The following is a 16,502-nucleotide window of genomic DNA, read 5'->3' on the forward strand; positions in this document are numbered from 1 at the left end:
AGCTTTCGTGTTGAAACATGGCACAGGTGTCAGGTGTCAGTGACACCATTCCCATTTAACTCGGGATTGCTGTTAAGCTCTTCCCAGGGTTAAAGATGCACATTTAGCTTCTCAGGTCTGGTTTTCAATAGATGGGACTGTGAGTCCCCCTAAGCAGGAGCCAAGCAGAGCGCTCACCTGCAGATGCAAGGCTGCCTAGTTATTTCCCCACTGCCTGTTTCTGATCAATAAAAATCTGAGGAGTCTTCAGATTAGTCGCTTGGGGTTTCAGATCCTATCGTGGAAAAATGTACAATCTGAAAAGAGTGCCCTCTTTTTGTTTTGTAGAATATTTTGAAAAAATATTTCTTTGTTACTGATAATTTTGCAATGTGAAGGTTTATGGCACCCTTCTCTTCTTAATCGCCCTGCTGTCCTTGGGCAAACTGTGTCCTGAACACCCACATTTATACCCAGGACACTCAGTTCCTCATGTGTAGCTCAGCCCTCTCTTTCAAACTCCCAAATTTCAAATTACCTAAAAACTTCTGCACCTGATTTTCTTCTAACTACTTTAATATTAGCATATCTAAAATTAAATTTGGCCTCCCTTTAAAACATGCTCTTCTACTGTCTTCCCTGTTTTAGTAAATACCACTGCCACTAACCCCTGCCCCAAAACAGGGGTCATTACCGGCTTAACCTCCTTGTCACCCACATCCAGTTCATTTCCATCACCCACTGACTAATTTTCTGAGTGGGACTGTGTTGGCAGCAACATCTACACTTGACAAAAATCCTCTTGAGAAGTGAGGCTGGGAATAAGCTATTAGCAATTTGTTTTATGACCAAAACTATAGTCAATACTTGAAATGTGTATTGAGGTTCTTTTTTGTCATTGGCTGCTTGTTTGGGGAGAAGGGGTCTGATTGATCTGGATATACCTGTGAAAGCCACTTTATGGAGACTCTTTTTTCTCTTCTGCATTCAGCCCTTTTCGTGTACAGCACATGGACCTGTCAAACTCGGTCATAGATGTGTCTACCCTCCATGACATTCTGTCTCAGTGCTCCAAGTTGCAGAATCTAAGCCTGGAAGGCCTGCGGCTTTCGGATCCCATTGTCAAGTGAGTGGCAGCCAGAGCATGTCACAAAGGCAGTGGTTTTGATGTGTATGAATTTTGTTCCCTGCATATAACTGGGATGCCCTTCTATCCATAGAAGGACATAGAAAATATCTAGTGCGGTGCTTCAGCTTCTGCAGAACTTTCAGGGCACATGGAGACAACAGAAGTTTGAATGCTACTATATGCTAGGTTCTAGAGATATAGGGGTGAACAATGTATGGTCCCTGTCTCATTCACGGGGGAGACAGATAATTACCATGTAGTGTGTTTATCAAATGCATTGGTGATTATGTGGCAACATACACAGGAGACCTAATTAAATTTAGGCAGGGCAGCCTTCGCAAAGGAAGTGACTCTTAAGCTGAGTATTAAGGATATCCAGGTAGGAGATCTCCGAGTGACAGGACAAAGGAAGCAGCCTAGGTGAAGGTGCCTGTGTGGTTCTAAACTCTTAAGTAGTTGAAAGTTGCTGGAGCATAGCATTCAGGGAGGGAAGTGACAGGAGGTGAGCAGAGTCGGAGACCAGATTATAATGGGCGTCTATGCCATATTGTAAGAAGCCTGGACTCTGTGGTAGGCTATAAAGAGGGAAGGGCCAGGCGCAGTGGCTCACACCTGTAATCCTAGCACTCTGGGAGGCCAAGGCGGGTGATCGCTTGAGGTCAGGAGTTCAAGACTGGCCTGAGCAAGAGCGAGACCCCGTCTCTACTAAAAATAGAAATTGTCTAGCCAAATAAAAATATATATAGAAAAAGTTAGCCGGGCATGGTGGCGCATGACTGTAGTCCCAGCTACTCGGGAGGCTGAGGCAGGAGGATCGCTTGAGCCCAGGAGTTTGAGGTTGCTGTGAGCTAGGCTGACACCACGGTACTCACTCTAGCCCGGGCAACAAAGCGAGACTCTGTCTCAGAAAAAAAAAAAAAAAAAAAAAAAGAGGGAAGGATGGTGGAGAGAGTGGTTCTGAGAATGGAAGGAACATGTCAGAGTTGGAATTTAGAAAATTAACTGGCTGTGTACCATCTATTTTCCATCAGACATAGAAGCAACTAGGGTACTTTGGATACTGTAGTGTTTGAGAAAAGATGAAAACTGATGTGAAAAATATAATAGCAGCTAACATGTTTGGGGCATTTAGTATGTGCCAAATACTAAGTTCTTTAAATGTATTCTCATTTCATTCTGACCGCAACCCAATGAAGTATGTTCTTATTGTTTCCTTTTTATAGATGTAGAAAATGAGACACAGAGAGACTGGATAACTTGTCCAAAGCCATACAGTTAGGAGGCAGCCGAACCAAAATTTGAACCTGGCAATATAAAAATTCAGAATTCTTGCTGTTAATCCCTAAGTTTCACTAAGACAGGACATTTGGGAATGTTATAGAAGAGAGGGCAAATTTGAGAGACACTTAATCAAAAGAATCTGGTGATTTTACAAATAGAAGTTTGTCTACAAGCTAATTCCAATTATGGGTGAATTGCCTTTTTTTAAATTCAAAAAGTACCTTGATTGATGTTTCTTACACATTTATTCTGTGCTAAATCATTTATTACATTATATCATTTAATCTTAATAACTCTACCAAGAAGGTACTGATAATGCCATTTCACAGATGAATAAACTGTGGCAAAGCATCCTGCTTGATGTCACAGAGATAATGATATGTGGATTTTAATTATTTATTTATTTATTTATTTTCTAGAGGCAGAGTCTCGCCCTGCTGCCCAGGCTAGAGTGCAGTGGCAGGATTCATAGCTCATTACAGCCTCGAACTCGTAGGCTCAAGCGATCCTCCTGCCTCAGCCTCCCAAGTAGCTGGGACTTCAGGTGCATGCCGCCACACCTGGCTAATTTTTTTATTTTTCGTGGAGACTGGGTCTTGCTTTGTCACCCGGGCTGGTCTCGAAGTCCTGCCCTTAAGCGATCCTCCCACCTCAGCCTCTCAAAGTGCTGCGACTACAGGCATGAGCCACTGAGCCTGGCCGATATGTGAATTTTAAACTGACTTTACGAGAAGCCCTGTGCACTTAACTACACTAGCCTGCTTTTATTCAAATGCTTATTGATCAAATAAGAGTGTCTTACTGGTCTTAATTCCTCTGGCAATATTCTTTTTTTCAGTAATCTCGCGCAGAACTCAAATTTAACACGACTAAACCTTTCTGGGTGTTCTGGGTTCTCTGAATCTGCTCTGAAGACTTTGCTAAGCTGCTGTTCCAGGTAGGAAAGATTTGAGACTTGATTATAGAATTGTTGTATCAAATGTACAGTCATCCCTCACATCTGAATAGAATTGGATAAACTTTTGAGCTATTCTTAATTCTCAAGGCTCTTGATTTGGATAACATAAAATCCAAAAGTTTGGCCTGCAAACTTTTCTCTAAACTCAGGAATGTGTTTATCAACCTGTGGTTGAAAGAAATCTATTTACACTTAACTGTACTGCCAGGTTTCTTTCCAACAGTATCTGTAGACCTAACAAAGTTTTTGATCAAGTTGATGCATTGTAAATATAGATCATAAATTTGGGCAATTCTATTAATAACATCTTTTATAATAATGTCAGCATGTAAAGGATATTGAGTTACAGATATTACTTAGTAAGATACATGGTTTATAAAATACACAGTACTATGTGTATGTGTGTTTTTTTAAGTATCTCTTGGTCTCTGTGGTACAGCATTTGTACCTGTATCTTATTAATGATTTGTTGAAATAGATTGCCTTTGGATAAGAATTTTATCAGTGAGATAAAATGTAGAGTCCTACATTTAGTCATCAATGCCAGGAAGTGAAGAGGGGCGTTTAATGGTTGGACATTTTCTCTGAAACCCTCATTTGCTCAGTTAGCAGAGACACAATAAGATGAAGTGGCTATTTGCAATGTCAGCATATCTTTATTAGGAATCCCCAGTGCAATACATCAATTTTTATTTATTTATTTTTTTAAACATCTCGGGAGATTGCTCAGTCTGTGTGATTGGTGGTGGCTTGAGAAAAAAACATAAAGGCTAGAATTTCTACCTTCGGTCCTGGAGTGAAGTTTGAGCCATCAGGAGAGGAAAGTGCTCCCTTCCATTTCCAGAAGGGGGCAGCATTCACTGAGGCCTTTGCTTTGATCCACTGACAACTTTCAGGGGCAAACCCAGCAGGCTCAGGTGAGCATAGGTACCTGCTGCTAGAGAAGCAGGCGTTCGTGCACAGTGGCTTTGTGGTTTCTTTACTGGCAGCTTAATGCAAACGCACTCCTGTGTGATGGTTTCATACTTTTCTATTACTCCTCTTTTGTGCAGACTGGATGAGCTGAACCTCTCCTGGTGTTATGACTTCACTGAAAAGCACGTGCAAGTTGCTGTCGCACACATATCAGAGACCATCACCCAGCTGAATCTTAGTGGCTACCGAAAGAATCTCCAGAAATCAGGTTAGAGGTTCCAGGCCTGGGCTACCGGGGCCTTCCCGACAATAACAGATTGGATTCCTTGAGTATTTCCTCAGTGCTTTTCTACCTAAGTTGTCTCATTTCAGCCAGTACATGTGTTATTCCCATTTTTCAGATAAGATAGCTGCTGACCAGAAGGGTCAGGTAAAGGTGAACAGCTTGTGAGCTAGTCAAGATTTGAACCCAGGATCTAGAAGTAGAAACCTTTATACTTGGAAACAATTATTTTTAAGCAGAAGAACTTCTTTTAATCAACAAATTATTAGATAAAACCCCAAAATAAAATTAAGTAAATGCAATATTTGATTAGTATTAAGTAGTGGTTATCAATTGGGGGTAATTTTGCCCGCAAGGGGACGTTTGGCAATGTCTGGAGACATTTTTGATTGTCACAGCAGTAGGGGTACTGCTGGCATCTAGTGGGTAGAAGCCAGACATGCTGCTAAACTCTGGGTAGGATAGCAGAATAGCACACATAATAATCTGGTCCAAATGTCAGTAGAGCCAGGTTGGAAAATTCATATTTATGACTTTTACTTTTTAGTTCAGTCTAAGAGGACAATGAGGTGGTTTAGATGAACACAGGCATTTGAAGTCAGGAGAAGTAGGTAACAGTTACCATCTTTATAAACCTTAACATTGGTTATGCTTTGTTTTGTTTGTATAATACTGAGAAATTTGCAAAGACAACTGGTTGCAAATGGCAAGTTTTTTTTAATGGCTTCACCTTGCCAACTCAGGCTAACATTCAGTCTGTGGGCTGTACAAAACCTGTTTGAACTCCCAACACACATCAACCATATTTTGATGTCTTGATATTGGTACTAGCTCATTTGAGTATATGTATTTTGTTTGTTAGAGTTTTTATTATACTTAAAAAGATTTTAATCAAACATTTGCTGAATATATCCTAAAATTTAAGTAGTATTTGAAAACTACTTCTCCAGGACATGCTGTGTCCTCTGGTAAGTAAGATATGTCAGGCTGTAGAACACAATAGCTAGAGTCTCATGAGTGGACAGGAATTCGAGTCCTTTGCCTGTGCAAGGACTCCGATTTGGACTGCTGCCATTCCAAACAACTGCATTTTCAGACAAGGGGAACGTTTTCTTTAGGGATCCATAAAAGCAGCAAACATGTCTTGATTTCTTAGCACTCCTCCCACCCAATACTTCTGTTCTATACTTTTTCCCTTTAAACACTATGTTAAATTTGATGCTAGTATTATACAGTCATTCTCAAAATATGTAAAATACAGAAAAACACAAAGGGAAACAAATCACAATAATCCAACATCTTGCCAGTCTTTTCCTGTACAAAAGTGTGTGAGACATGGTGTGCGAAATACGTTATGTTATTTTTTTTTTCAGATAACTTCATTTTCAGTGGCTATGTGATAGTCTATCAAATAGATATGGAATAATTTATATTAAGGCAATAATTCATACAGCTGATCTAATAGACATAAACAACTTTATGATGGACAGAGAGAAATCTTTGGGTGCATTTTACAAGGATGGATTCTTAAAAGTGAAATTGCTTAGAAGTAGAGTCAGCCATTAGCCACCATTCCCACCTTTGAATAGTTCTTGCCAAAGTACCTTCCTAGGAGTTTAAACTCTCACCTATGAGCATCCTCTTCACGTCAAATCCCACCACTCTTGGCTCTTCTGTGTTCATTCACGAGGGAAGGGAGGGCAGTGTCCTGTTTACATTTCATTTCCACATCTGGATCTCACACTACTTTATTGAAAAGTTTTTCTGAAATGAACTGAGGCTCTGGGTGCAAGGTTGAGAAACTGCTGTAAGCAAACTGCTTTTAATTAAGCCATTTGGCTTAAAACTCTTCTCTTTATTCCTTGAGAAAGAAAACCTGTTTACTGAGTTTTGGCAGAAATAATAGGTAATAAAATCCCGCTTGCTAGACACATTGAGGGCAAGGGCGAAGAGACAGTGTCAGTTGAAGTGCTAGGTTTTTAAATTATACAATGGGAATAAAAAAATTTTAAAATTAATGTCATTAACAATAGTGCACACTATTTCATTATATATAATGAAATAAGATAGTCTGACATTGGTTTAACTCATAGACTGGTGCCAGACTGCCTGGATTCAAATACTTACTCTGCCATTTACTGGGTAGCCTTGAGTGAGTTGCTTAACATATCTCTTCCTCAGTTTCCTCATCAATAAAATGGAGATAAATAGAACCCACTTCTTAGAGTTATAGTAAAGAACAGATGAGATATTATTTGTACATGTGGAGCACTTCCTGGCACACAGTGCGAGTTCAGTCACTGTTGGCTGTTATTACTGCCCCCGCGTCCGTCACTACCTTTCCATGGGGCAATGGATAAGCAGTGAAGAGGGCTCTGGAAGACTTAGCTTTGGTCTTGGATTTGACCTTGTCATCTATGGCTACAACCACCTCTCCTCTGAAGTGATGGGTTGGATTTTATGGTTTCTAAGATCCCTCCTAGCTCAAGTGGATCTACCGTTTGTGATGAAATGAAGGAAGCAGTGAAGAGGGACTCTAGGCACTGACTACTGATGACTAACCCTTCCCACCAAGGGAAGACAGGGCTTAAATGAAGGCCAGAGAAGGAAACTAACCAATTTTATCCCCCAGTGTTTGGTTCTTTCTGCAGTGGTATCAAAATTTTACCATGCACTTTCTTCATATTTTGGTCATTCATTAAACAAATGTTTGCTGAGCAATGCATGAAGCTCTGTTGCAGACTCAAGAAATGTAGCTTTGAATAAGACAGGGCAAGTCACCCTTGTGAAGCTTACTTTTCTAGTGGAAGAACCAGACAATGAACAAATGTTATGAAAAGAGGTGAAAATGCAAAGAGGAAAAATAAAGCAGAATAAGCTTTCTCTCCTTCTTTCTACGTGTACATTTGTGTGTAAATGTGAGTTTGTGTGTGTGCTTTGACTAAATTAAGACTATAATGCACTGTAAATATTTTGTTATGTTTACTATACAATATCTCCTCGTATTTTTCCATGTCATGAAATGTTATCAAAAACTTTTTAAGAACAACAATCAGCACTATAGCCATGGAATGGATGAAGTTAATATATTAAACTAATCGGAGGAGGGGGCTGTTGTAACTATTGTTACGTTGAATATGTTCATACACATCTGTATTTTTCTAAAAGTGGAATTACTGGACCAAAAGGCAAAATGTGTAACGCTCTGAATTCTTTAAAAAAAAAAAAAAAGCAGTTCAGCTTTCTGAAAATCTACATAAAATTAAATATCCACTTGGTGTGGGCGTGGGTGCTGTTTTATGATAGAATTTCTTTTCATTTGATGGCTGAAAAACTATTTCTAATTTTATTTCATAGTTTTGGTTCCAGTTTCATTATCTGTATTTTGCATATTAGATCTGTTACTTTTTTTTTTTTTTTTTAAGACAGAGTCTCATTCTTGTTGCCCAGGCTGGGGCATCATAGCTCACTGCAACCTCAAATTCCTGAGCTCAAGCAAGTCTCCTGCCTCAGTGTCCCCAGTAGTAGTGACTACAGGCACACGCCACCACGCCCAGCTAATTTTTCTATTTTTAGTAGAAATGGGGTCTCCTTCTTACTCAGGCTTGTCTCGAACTCCTAAGCTCCAGCAATCCTTCCCCCTCGCCCTCCCACTGTTACCTATTCTTTGCTTACTTTCTATTGTTTACCTCTTTTTTTTTCTTTATATGATAAGACTTAACTCTGTGTTTAATGAATGTTGAAAACACTTATTCCCAGTTTTCTGTTACTACTTTGCTTTAAAAATCTTATGTATTAAATTTAAATATGTGTTGCCTATATATTTTCTTCTATGTTTAAAAATGCCTTACCTATCCCAGGATTCAATAAGTAATCGCCCGTATTTTTGCATTTAGATCTTATGTGAAATTTATGGATATATTATTTGAGTTGGAGAAATAATTTTTTCCAGTGGTGGTAGCAATATGTTAATAGTCCATGATTTCCCTCATTGATTTAAAGTGCCACCTTTATAATATGTTGTGTATATATTCTAGTGTTTGGTTTTGCTTTGTGCTATTGTGAATGGGATTCTTTTCCTCCATTATTTTTCCAGCCAGTTATTGCTGATACATAGAGAAGCTAAGGATTGTTGTTAACCAGTCAGTATACATTTCCAGTAGTTTTTCACATGATTCTCTCGGGTTTTGGGGGTAGAAAATTTTATATGGCAAGATGATCATATAATCTTTCTAATAGTGTACAACTCTAATTGCATTGTTCACACTTCTAGCACAATGTTAAATGATAGTAGTGATAGCAAATATCTTTGTGTTGTTCCTCATTTAATAGTGACCATCATATTTGTTTGTTTGTTTTTCCTAGATGTCTCTACTTTAGTTAGAAGATGCCCCAATCTTGTCCACCTAGACTTAAGGTATTTGTTTGTTTATTTTAGATGAAAAGTTGAAAAATCTTGATTTCTCATTGACTGGGCAAAGGATCTTAATGTTGCATTGAAGGAACTAAGCAGTAGCTTATTTTTATCTTCTCCATCTACGATCTATGGGTGGTTTTGAATATCTTTTCTTCTGCTCTGTTACAGTGATAGTGTCATGCTAAAGAATGACTGCTTTCAGGAATTTTACCAGCTCAACTACCTCCAACACCTATCACTCAGTCGATGCTATGATATAATACCTGAAACTTTACTGTAAGTATGTTTTGTTTTTAATGCTAATAGAAGGCAGGGACCAACAGAGATGCCTGGTGTTAAAGTCCGTTATTATTCATAGCAGACATTTGAAACTGAAACATTAATATTAGTATACCGCAAACTGTCCAGGAAAGACCAGCAAAATAAACCAGGGCTGAGTGTTTTGCTTAAAATGTCTCATAAAGTTGAGTTGACTGAGATCGTTCACTAAGCATTTATTACTTAGCTGTAAACAGTTTTAATTACTAGCATACTGTATTAGTATCTGTGGGGGACTTGGAAAAGATGCAGAAGATAACCTTTACCTTCTGGAACTCAGAGTATAATTGGGAAGGCAGCCCCAATGTCTGTGGGTTGGTGTCTCTGGTGTCTTTCCCTCTCCCCCCACCTCCGCTCAAATTTTCCAAGTCAACTCAGTTGATTTTCAAAGCCTTCATCTGGGCTTAAAGGAAAAGTTCAATACCTTCTAGTGATGTATGTCCTGGATGGTCAAGGAATGGGAAGAGTAAAAGCATGCAGGTGGTGAACAGGGAGGAGATTAAGGTCCACAAAAAGTGAAATGACTTATCCAAACCTGATGGCGAGTTACCGGCTGAGCTCGGTCTAGATCCTGTATCTCCTGAAGAGACGCAAAATAGTCTGTATCTAATCTGGTGGCTCATGTGAGGATTAATTTTGCCTGCTCGGCAACTCCACAGAATCAAGGGAGTGCAAAGAAAAAAGGAATCTAGTCCATCCATCTTTCTTTTAGGAAGTGCTATACCCAAGTCATCCTGGGAATAATATCATCTTTTTATTTTTAAAATGGTTCCCTTTATTTCATCCCAAAGGCCTGGAAAAGTCTTCATAATGTCAAATGTAAATGTGTAGCAATTTTATTAAAAACCACAAGAGGTCAGTATCTTGGCCTTGGTCAGTTGCTCTCTCTTATTACAGCCAACAGGCCCTGAATGCAGCTGCTGAACTCATTTAAATGAAAGTAATGTAGCTGCAGGTTCCTACTTGAGAAGGGTGGTAAATTTGAGTGAGAATTTATTCAGTTTTTAAAATAATGGTTTGGATTTTTTAAGTTAGTTTCAAATTGATGAATTATAATCAGATTCTTCAGCTGTACGGGCTTAACTAGTAGAATTAGGAAATCTGGTAATTATGTATTTTAATTAATCTTGGGGCTCGGGCCTGAGCTGGTATATCATTTGGAAAAACATCGCCTAAAAAGGATGCCATCATTTACTTAGATGGCTCTCAGATGTTGGGGTTTGAATTCATATACATGGAACTCATTGAAATTCCCACCTTCTCTATTTTCTAGCATCCAGAACTCCTAGGAACTTCTAGCGTCTACCCAAAAAGGTTTCTCTGTCATCCATTCTTTCCTGTCCTTGCCATCTGGGCTCCTGCTTCTTTGCCTGTGCAGCCCCCTGGGGAGTGTGGTGATAATTCTTTTCTGGTTGCTTTTCTCAAGAGAATATATCCATGTTTCTTGCTTTTGTTCCTTCTCTGCAGAAAGGAAGAAGCTAAGCAGGTAATAACCCAAATGCTTTTTTTCAATCAGAGGCTGTGAGCCCTCACATTTTAGTATTTTTATCCAGTGGGATAATACTAATAACGGTAATAGCAGTACCTGCGTAATAATCACATAGTAATACCTGTAGGTAGTGTGAATTGATGTTAAGAAAAATGGGCCTGAAGTTACAGACCTAGATGTGAACCTTCACTGCATTATTATTTTTTACTTATCTAAATCTTATCATGAAATAATAGAAACAGGGGCATCAGGAGTTTAGTTACCAGTCAGCCCACCAGCATAGAGTGAGAACAAGGTGGTGTCCTTTAACGTTAAGGTAAAAGAGTGTGGTTTTTTTTAGGCATTATGTAAATAATAGTAGGTTTGTGCAAAAGTAATTGCAGTTTTGGACCAGTGAATTTTAAATCATTATAACTAGGCTCAAACACATCTTTATTAATCATAATCAGAACCATTACAATCAACACATTTTTTCCAAGGAGAAATAAGTTTGTTCCTGTAGCATAAAAATCCGTGCTTCGGGATTCAGTGAACTCTTGGAAAGCATTTTCTGTATCCTGTTGGTTGTGGAAGCATTTTCCCCCATAAAAAGTTGTTGAGATGCTTGAGGAAATGGTAGTCGGTTGGCGAGAGGTCAGGTGAACATGGCAGATGAGGTAAAACTTTGTAGCCCAATTCGTTCAACTTTTGAAGTGTTGGTTGTGCGATGTACAGTTGTCGTGGAGAAGAATTGGGCCCTTTCTGTTGACCAGTGCTGGCTGCAAGCATCACATTTTTCGGTGCATCTCATCGATTTGCTGAGCATATACTTCTCAGGTGTAATGGTTTCGCTGGGATTCAGAAAGCTACAGTGGATCAGACTGGCAGCAGGCCACCAAACAGTGACCATGACCTTTTTTTGGTGGGAGTTTGGCTTTGTTAAGTGCTTTGGAGCTTCTTCTTGGTCCAACCACTGAGCTGGTCATCGCCGGTTGTTGTATAAAATACACTTGTCTTGGCACATCACAATCCGATCCAGAAATGGTTCATTGTTGTTGCATACAAGAAGAGAAGATGACATTTCAAAATGATGATGTTTTGATTTTCAGTCAGCTCATAAGGCATCCACTTATCAAGCTTTTTCCTTTTCCAATTGGCTTCAAATGCCGAACAACAGTAGAATGGTCCACGTTGAGTTCTTCAGCAACTTCTTATATAGTTGTAAGAGGATCAGCTTTGATGGCCGGCCACTTCTGATGGCCGGCCACTGTGCTCCTCATCTTCAAGGTTCATCTCCTTTGCAAAACTTCTTGAACCACCATTGCACTGTACGTTCGTTAGCAATTCATGGGCCAAATGCGTTGTTGATGTTGCAAGTTGTCTCCGCTGCTTTACGACCAATTTTGAACTCAAATAAGAAAATCACTGGAATTTGCTTTTTGTCTAACATTGTTTCCATAGTCTAAAATAAATGTAAAATAAACAGCAAGTAATAAGTCATTAGCAAAAAGAACATAAAGTGAGAAGTGCGCATCAAAATGATGTATAACATAACCACATTTATTTAAGAATGTATTCCAATCCCAAATGGCAAATTTCAACAATGCAAAAACAGCGAGCAGTTACTTTTGCACCAACCTAATACATTGATTTATGTTGTGAATCTTTTAAGATGAGTTTATTGGTACCCTATCCTTTTAAAAGCCTCTCAAGATAAAATGAGAATTAGAAAGACCCTCATTTCAGTCATTCTGGCAGCTGATAAATTTGAGATTCATTATAAACATTCCAGGGTGCCTCAACAATTTCTAGAGAGCCATGTATACTAAAGAATTTAAGGCTATTTATTTCTTATCTTGGAAGTGAGAAGATAAAATTTGTCTTTCTTCTGTAGTAATGGTTTAAAATACTTGGGAAATTGTAGGTTTTTCTTCCTCAGGACCTATTCCCATTGTGTTTATTCCCTTCTTAATTGGGGAATTATTCCCTATATCTAAAGTTTCTTCTTATTATTCCCTATGTCTTGTTCAAGCAAGAAACCCAAGCTGGAGATAGTAAACTGATCTGAGGTTAGTGGAGACTGAAGTCTCCTATGATAAGAGATTTGCACTTAAGGCATTTAAGGCTTTATATGGAAAACAGAATTATGTAGGTGAGGCGAGGAGTAAACCTGTGATAGAGTTTATAAATATCTTTTATTTACTAAAATTAAACAAAGGAACTTAAGACATTATGGATTTCATTTTACACTTCTTAAATTAGAAATAATAGCTCTTAACTATTCATTGCTGTTTGTATCCCTTGGAATGCTCTTCAGTCTCTTTCACTGTAGTTTTAAAAAGATGCTTACAAATTTTTTGTTCTGTGTTGTAGGTAGTGCATAGACCAAGAGAATTTTTTTCCCCCATCTTCTCCTTAAAATTTTAGAGACTTTCTGGGTTTTTGACTTGTGGACTGGTCCTTCATCCATCATCCCATCTTTTTACACCTCCCTTCTCACACAACACCTAAGTGAGCTCCGAGAGTCTGGTCTTAATTTCTTTCCTCACCAAATCTCTTTCCCCACCAAATCTCTTTCCCAATGCTGTTGCAAGAACATTTCCTCCTCTGCCATCTGCCATACCTTCTTTTCCTACTCCCACCGACAGTTTCTTCTTTTAAATGTTATCCACTGCAGAGTGGCTCACAATTTGGCTAGTTTTCATATCCCAGAACCAGAATTCGCACAGTTACTACAAAGCTCTCATTTCTCAAATTTCACCAAAGAGGGATTCAAAGTTGGAGTGGGATTACTGTCATCTTAAATGATAAGTATAAACATCTGTGTATTGTGACTTTTCTTTTATACTCCTGTTTCTACATTCCAGAAATCAGTTTACTTGAAAAATGACCGTAATTTATTCTTCCTGATTTTCTTTTGATCTGTTTTATCTCCATATCTTATTGTCCCTTTATGAACAAGTATATTTATTTTATTTGAACAGTGCTTTTATTTTCTAAATTATCCTTCATCTTGTATTCAGCTAACATATATTAACCACCTGCGGTGTTTAAGAAACCTTGTGGAATGTAGAACACATACGTTTAGAGGGATGACTGGAAAACTGGAAGAACAGGATAAGCGAGGACATCTTCCGGGCCACCTGAACAGCCTGGGTTCTGTAAATAAGAGGCAGGCATCAAAGGTTTTAGAGCAGATCAATGACACAATCTGAGCTAGGCTTTAGGAGGACACATTGAACATGGTATATAGAATAATCTGGAAGGAAGAAAGATAGGAGGCCAGTTATTATGGAGAAAGTTTGGTTTTTCATGTCATTATTGACCATATGAAAATAAATAGGATGCTTCTAACTCTAGGTCATTGATGTGTTCATTGATCTGCAGTGGAATTTTGTTGAAAATCCAAAATAAATGTTCCCTTTCCTGAGACTTTGTACTATGTCCCAACCTGGAACAAATACACATCAGAGAGATGAATTTTTAGGCACATAGATCCAGGTTAACAAGAAAGAATCATTACCAGAACCAAATAGTATTTACTTTGAAGAAACAGGCTCCCTTTTTTGTGAACCAGAATTTCACTGTTCACAAAGTTATATTTCACCTAATGTGAAATACCTAGGAAGTGGCGCTTACCTGTGACAGAAAAAAATGGTAACCTGTAGAGTGGTGATGATGGCTATTGGAAAGGTTGTGATTGGTCACCCATTTTCTCCATGTGTACTCAACTACATAACCCTATCTAAAATATCTCAGGGAAGTCACTGGTAGGTTTCATCACACATAATGAACTTGTTGACTTTGAATCATTATTAAGTTCATCAACCCTGCTGACATCTCCTTTTGAGAAATGGAGCAAAGTTCAAATAAAGGTCAAGTCCGTATCCTTAAATTGCATGTAACTTGTGGTGGTTCCAACTGATGCCACGGTGAAACATTTACTATCACTTGCTTGCTAGTTTCTTCTCACAACATAGTAACCCCTTTCGTATTCACTGTATAAATCAAGAATGGAGAAAGGAAGCAAATATGGTTGGATTTTAAATAAACATCAGAGTTTCTAAGGTTGTTAGGAGCTTCATTCAACACAATGCACCAGTGTATTTCCTAGAAAGGCCATATTGCTCAAGCTGTATGGTCTGTGCTTTCCAATTTGATACACTTTTGCTATATTCTCAAATCATTTATTGCAAATTATGTTTACAGATTGCATTTTATAATACAAAGTGTAAAAATTGGGTCATATAACTCTAGTTGAATAGTTTCCATAGATACTGCTATTCTGAAAGTCTCTTTCTTCCTTTCCAGTGAACTTGGAGAAATTCCCACACTAAAAACACTACAAGTTTTTGGAATCGTGCCAGATGGTACCCTTCAACTGTTAAAGGAAGCCCTTCCTCATCTACAGATTAATTGCTCCCATTTCACCACCATTGCCAGGCCAACTATTGGCAACAAAAAGAACCAGGAGATATGGGGCATCAAATGCCGACTGACACTGCAAAAGCCCAATTGTCTATGAAGTATTTATTGCAGAATGGTGTCTCCTCTTTTTTTTTTTTTTTTTTTTTGGAATAGGAAAAATAAGCAGGAAGCCCAATTGCTGGAACACTCAGCTAGTTTTATTCTTGGTTTTCCCTTTGTCTTCATTCTGCAAGTATATTAGGGAACCATTTGAGAGGGAAAACTATGAAGTGTTGCTTTTTTGAAATGACTATAAAAGCTTCTGTCACTGCTATGTTCTTAAGAGCCAAAGTTCTAGGCCTTATGAAATTTTAGGAGAGCGAGCCTATAATTTCAAGATACTTTAAAGGACAAAATTTGAGCCACCTCTTCCAAGTGCCCTTCTTAAGTCTATTCAGAATCAAGCTTAAAAATTACCACTGGCAAATAATCTTCATAGCCTATGTGATATCTTTTATCTATTTAATTTTTCAATATTGCTTTATAAGACATAGCTTGGAAAAACAATAAGCTATTTGTATTGTAAGCTAAACAGAAAGTGAATCATAGGATAGGATTTGAGGCAATTTCTTGTGGGAATAGGAAAAAAGGTACATTTCAGTTTTGCCTTTTGATTTTAAATTAGGTTAATAGAAATAAATAGCCCCATGTAATTCACCTTAAAACCTAAATAAAAAACAAACAAACAAACAGCCAGACGTATAGAATTGGTATAGGATTTGAAGGCTCAGAGACAATTTTCTATGACAGGTTAATCTGAAGTGTCCTTTAATGTTCATTAAGGTACTGTGTTCCCAGAATTCTAAATTAGGTGAAGAAATAATTGTGGTTTTCTAACTTTATAATCAAATTATGTTAACATGGGTTCTTTAGCTTTTAAAATGACTTGCTTTGTTTTAGAAAGGTTGTATTAATCCAGTCTCTCTTCTTGAAAAGTTGGATGGGAGAATTCTGAACTGAAGTTGCCTGCTGTTTTCCTTTAGCGCTTGAGGTTTTTGAGGTTATTTTTATATTACTCTGGAATCAAGTATTTTAAATTGTCTTTTTTTTTAATGGTCTCAAAATAATTGTGTGAAACTATCCATTTTATAAGGTATGGAATCTAAATTTCCCTAAGAAGAACTGCATGTTCCCTTCAATCAGAAATACACACTAGAAGCAGGTATGTTCCATGCAGTTTCAGATCAGTAAGCACTACTTGCACCTACATAAAAGTTAAGGTTCAGGTGTTGAACCTTTTGATAGCATCAGTGAATTTATTTTTAAAAAGCTGGTACATAGAAACAA

General features: G+C 38.1%; 1 protein-coding gene across 2 annotated transcripts in view; it reads left to right on the plus strand.

The window, feature by feature from the left end:
* Positions 1–15,598, plus strand: part of SKP2 (S-phase kinase associated protein 2) — a 29,535-nt gene extending 13,937 nt beyond the window's left edge. The window contains exons 5-10 of one of the 2 annotated variants that reach the window (XM_069492290.1): positions 971–1,105; positions 3,228–3,326; positions 4,400–4,530; positions 8,911–8,962; positions 9,131–9,238; positions 15,060–15,598. In XM_069492290.1, coding sequence (XP_069348391.1) covers positions 971–1,105; positions 3,228–3,326; positions 4,400–4,530; positions 8,911–8,962; positions 9,131–9,238; positions 15,060–15,273 — 739 coding nt within the window. In that variant the 3' untranslated portion in view covers positions 15,274–15,598. The remainder of the gene's footprint in view (positions 1–970; positions 1,106–3,227; positions 3,327–4,399; positions 4,531–8,910; positions 8,963–9,130; positions 9,239–15,059) is intronic. The other variant, XM_069492292.1, reaches the window with a different exon arrangement.
* The last annotated feature ends 904 nt before the right edge of the window (positions 15,599–16,502 follow it).

This window comes from Eulemur rufifrons, chromosome 17 (assembly GCF_041146395.1).
Source record: "Eulemur rufifrons isolate Redbay chromosome 17, OSU_ERuf_1, whole genome shotgun sequence".
In the NCBI taxonomy this organism is placed as follows: domain Eukaryota; kingdom Metazoa; phylum Chordata; class Mammalia; order Primates; family Lemuridae; genus Eulemur; species Eulemur rufifrons.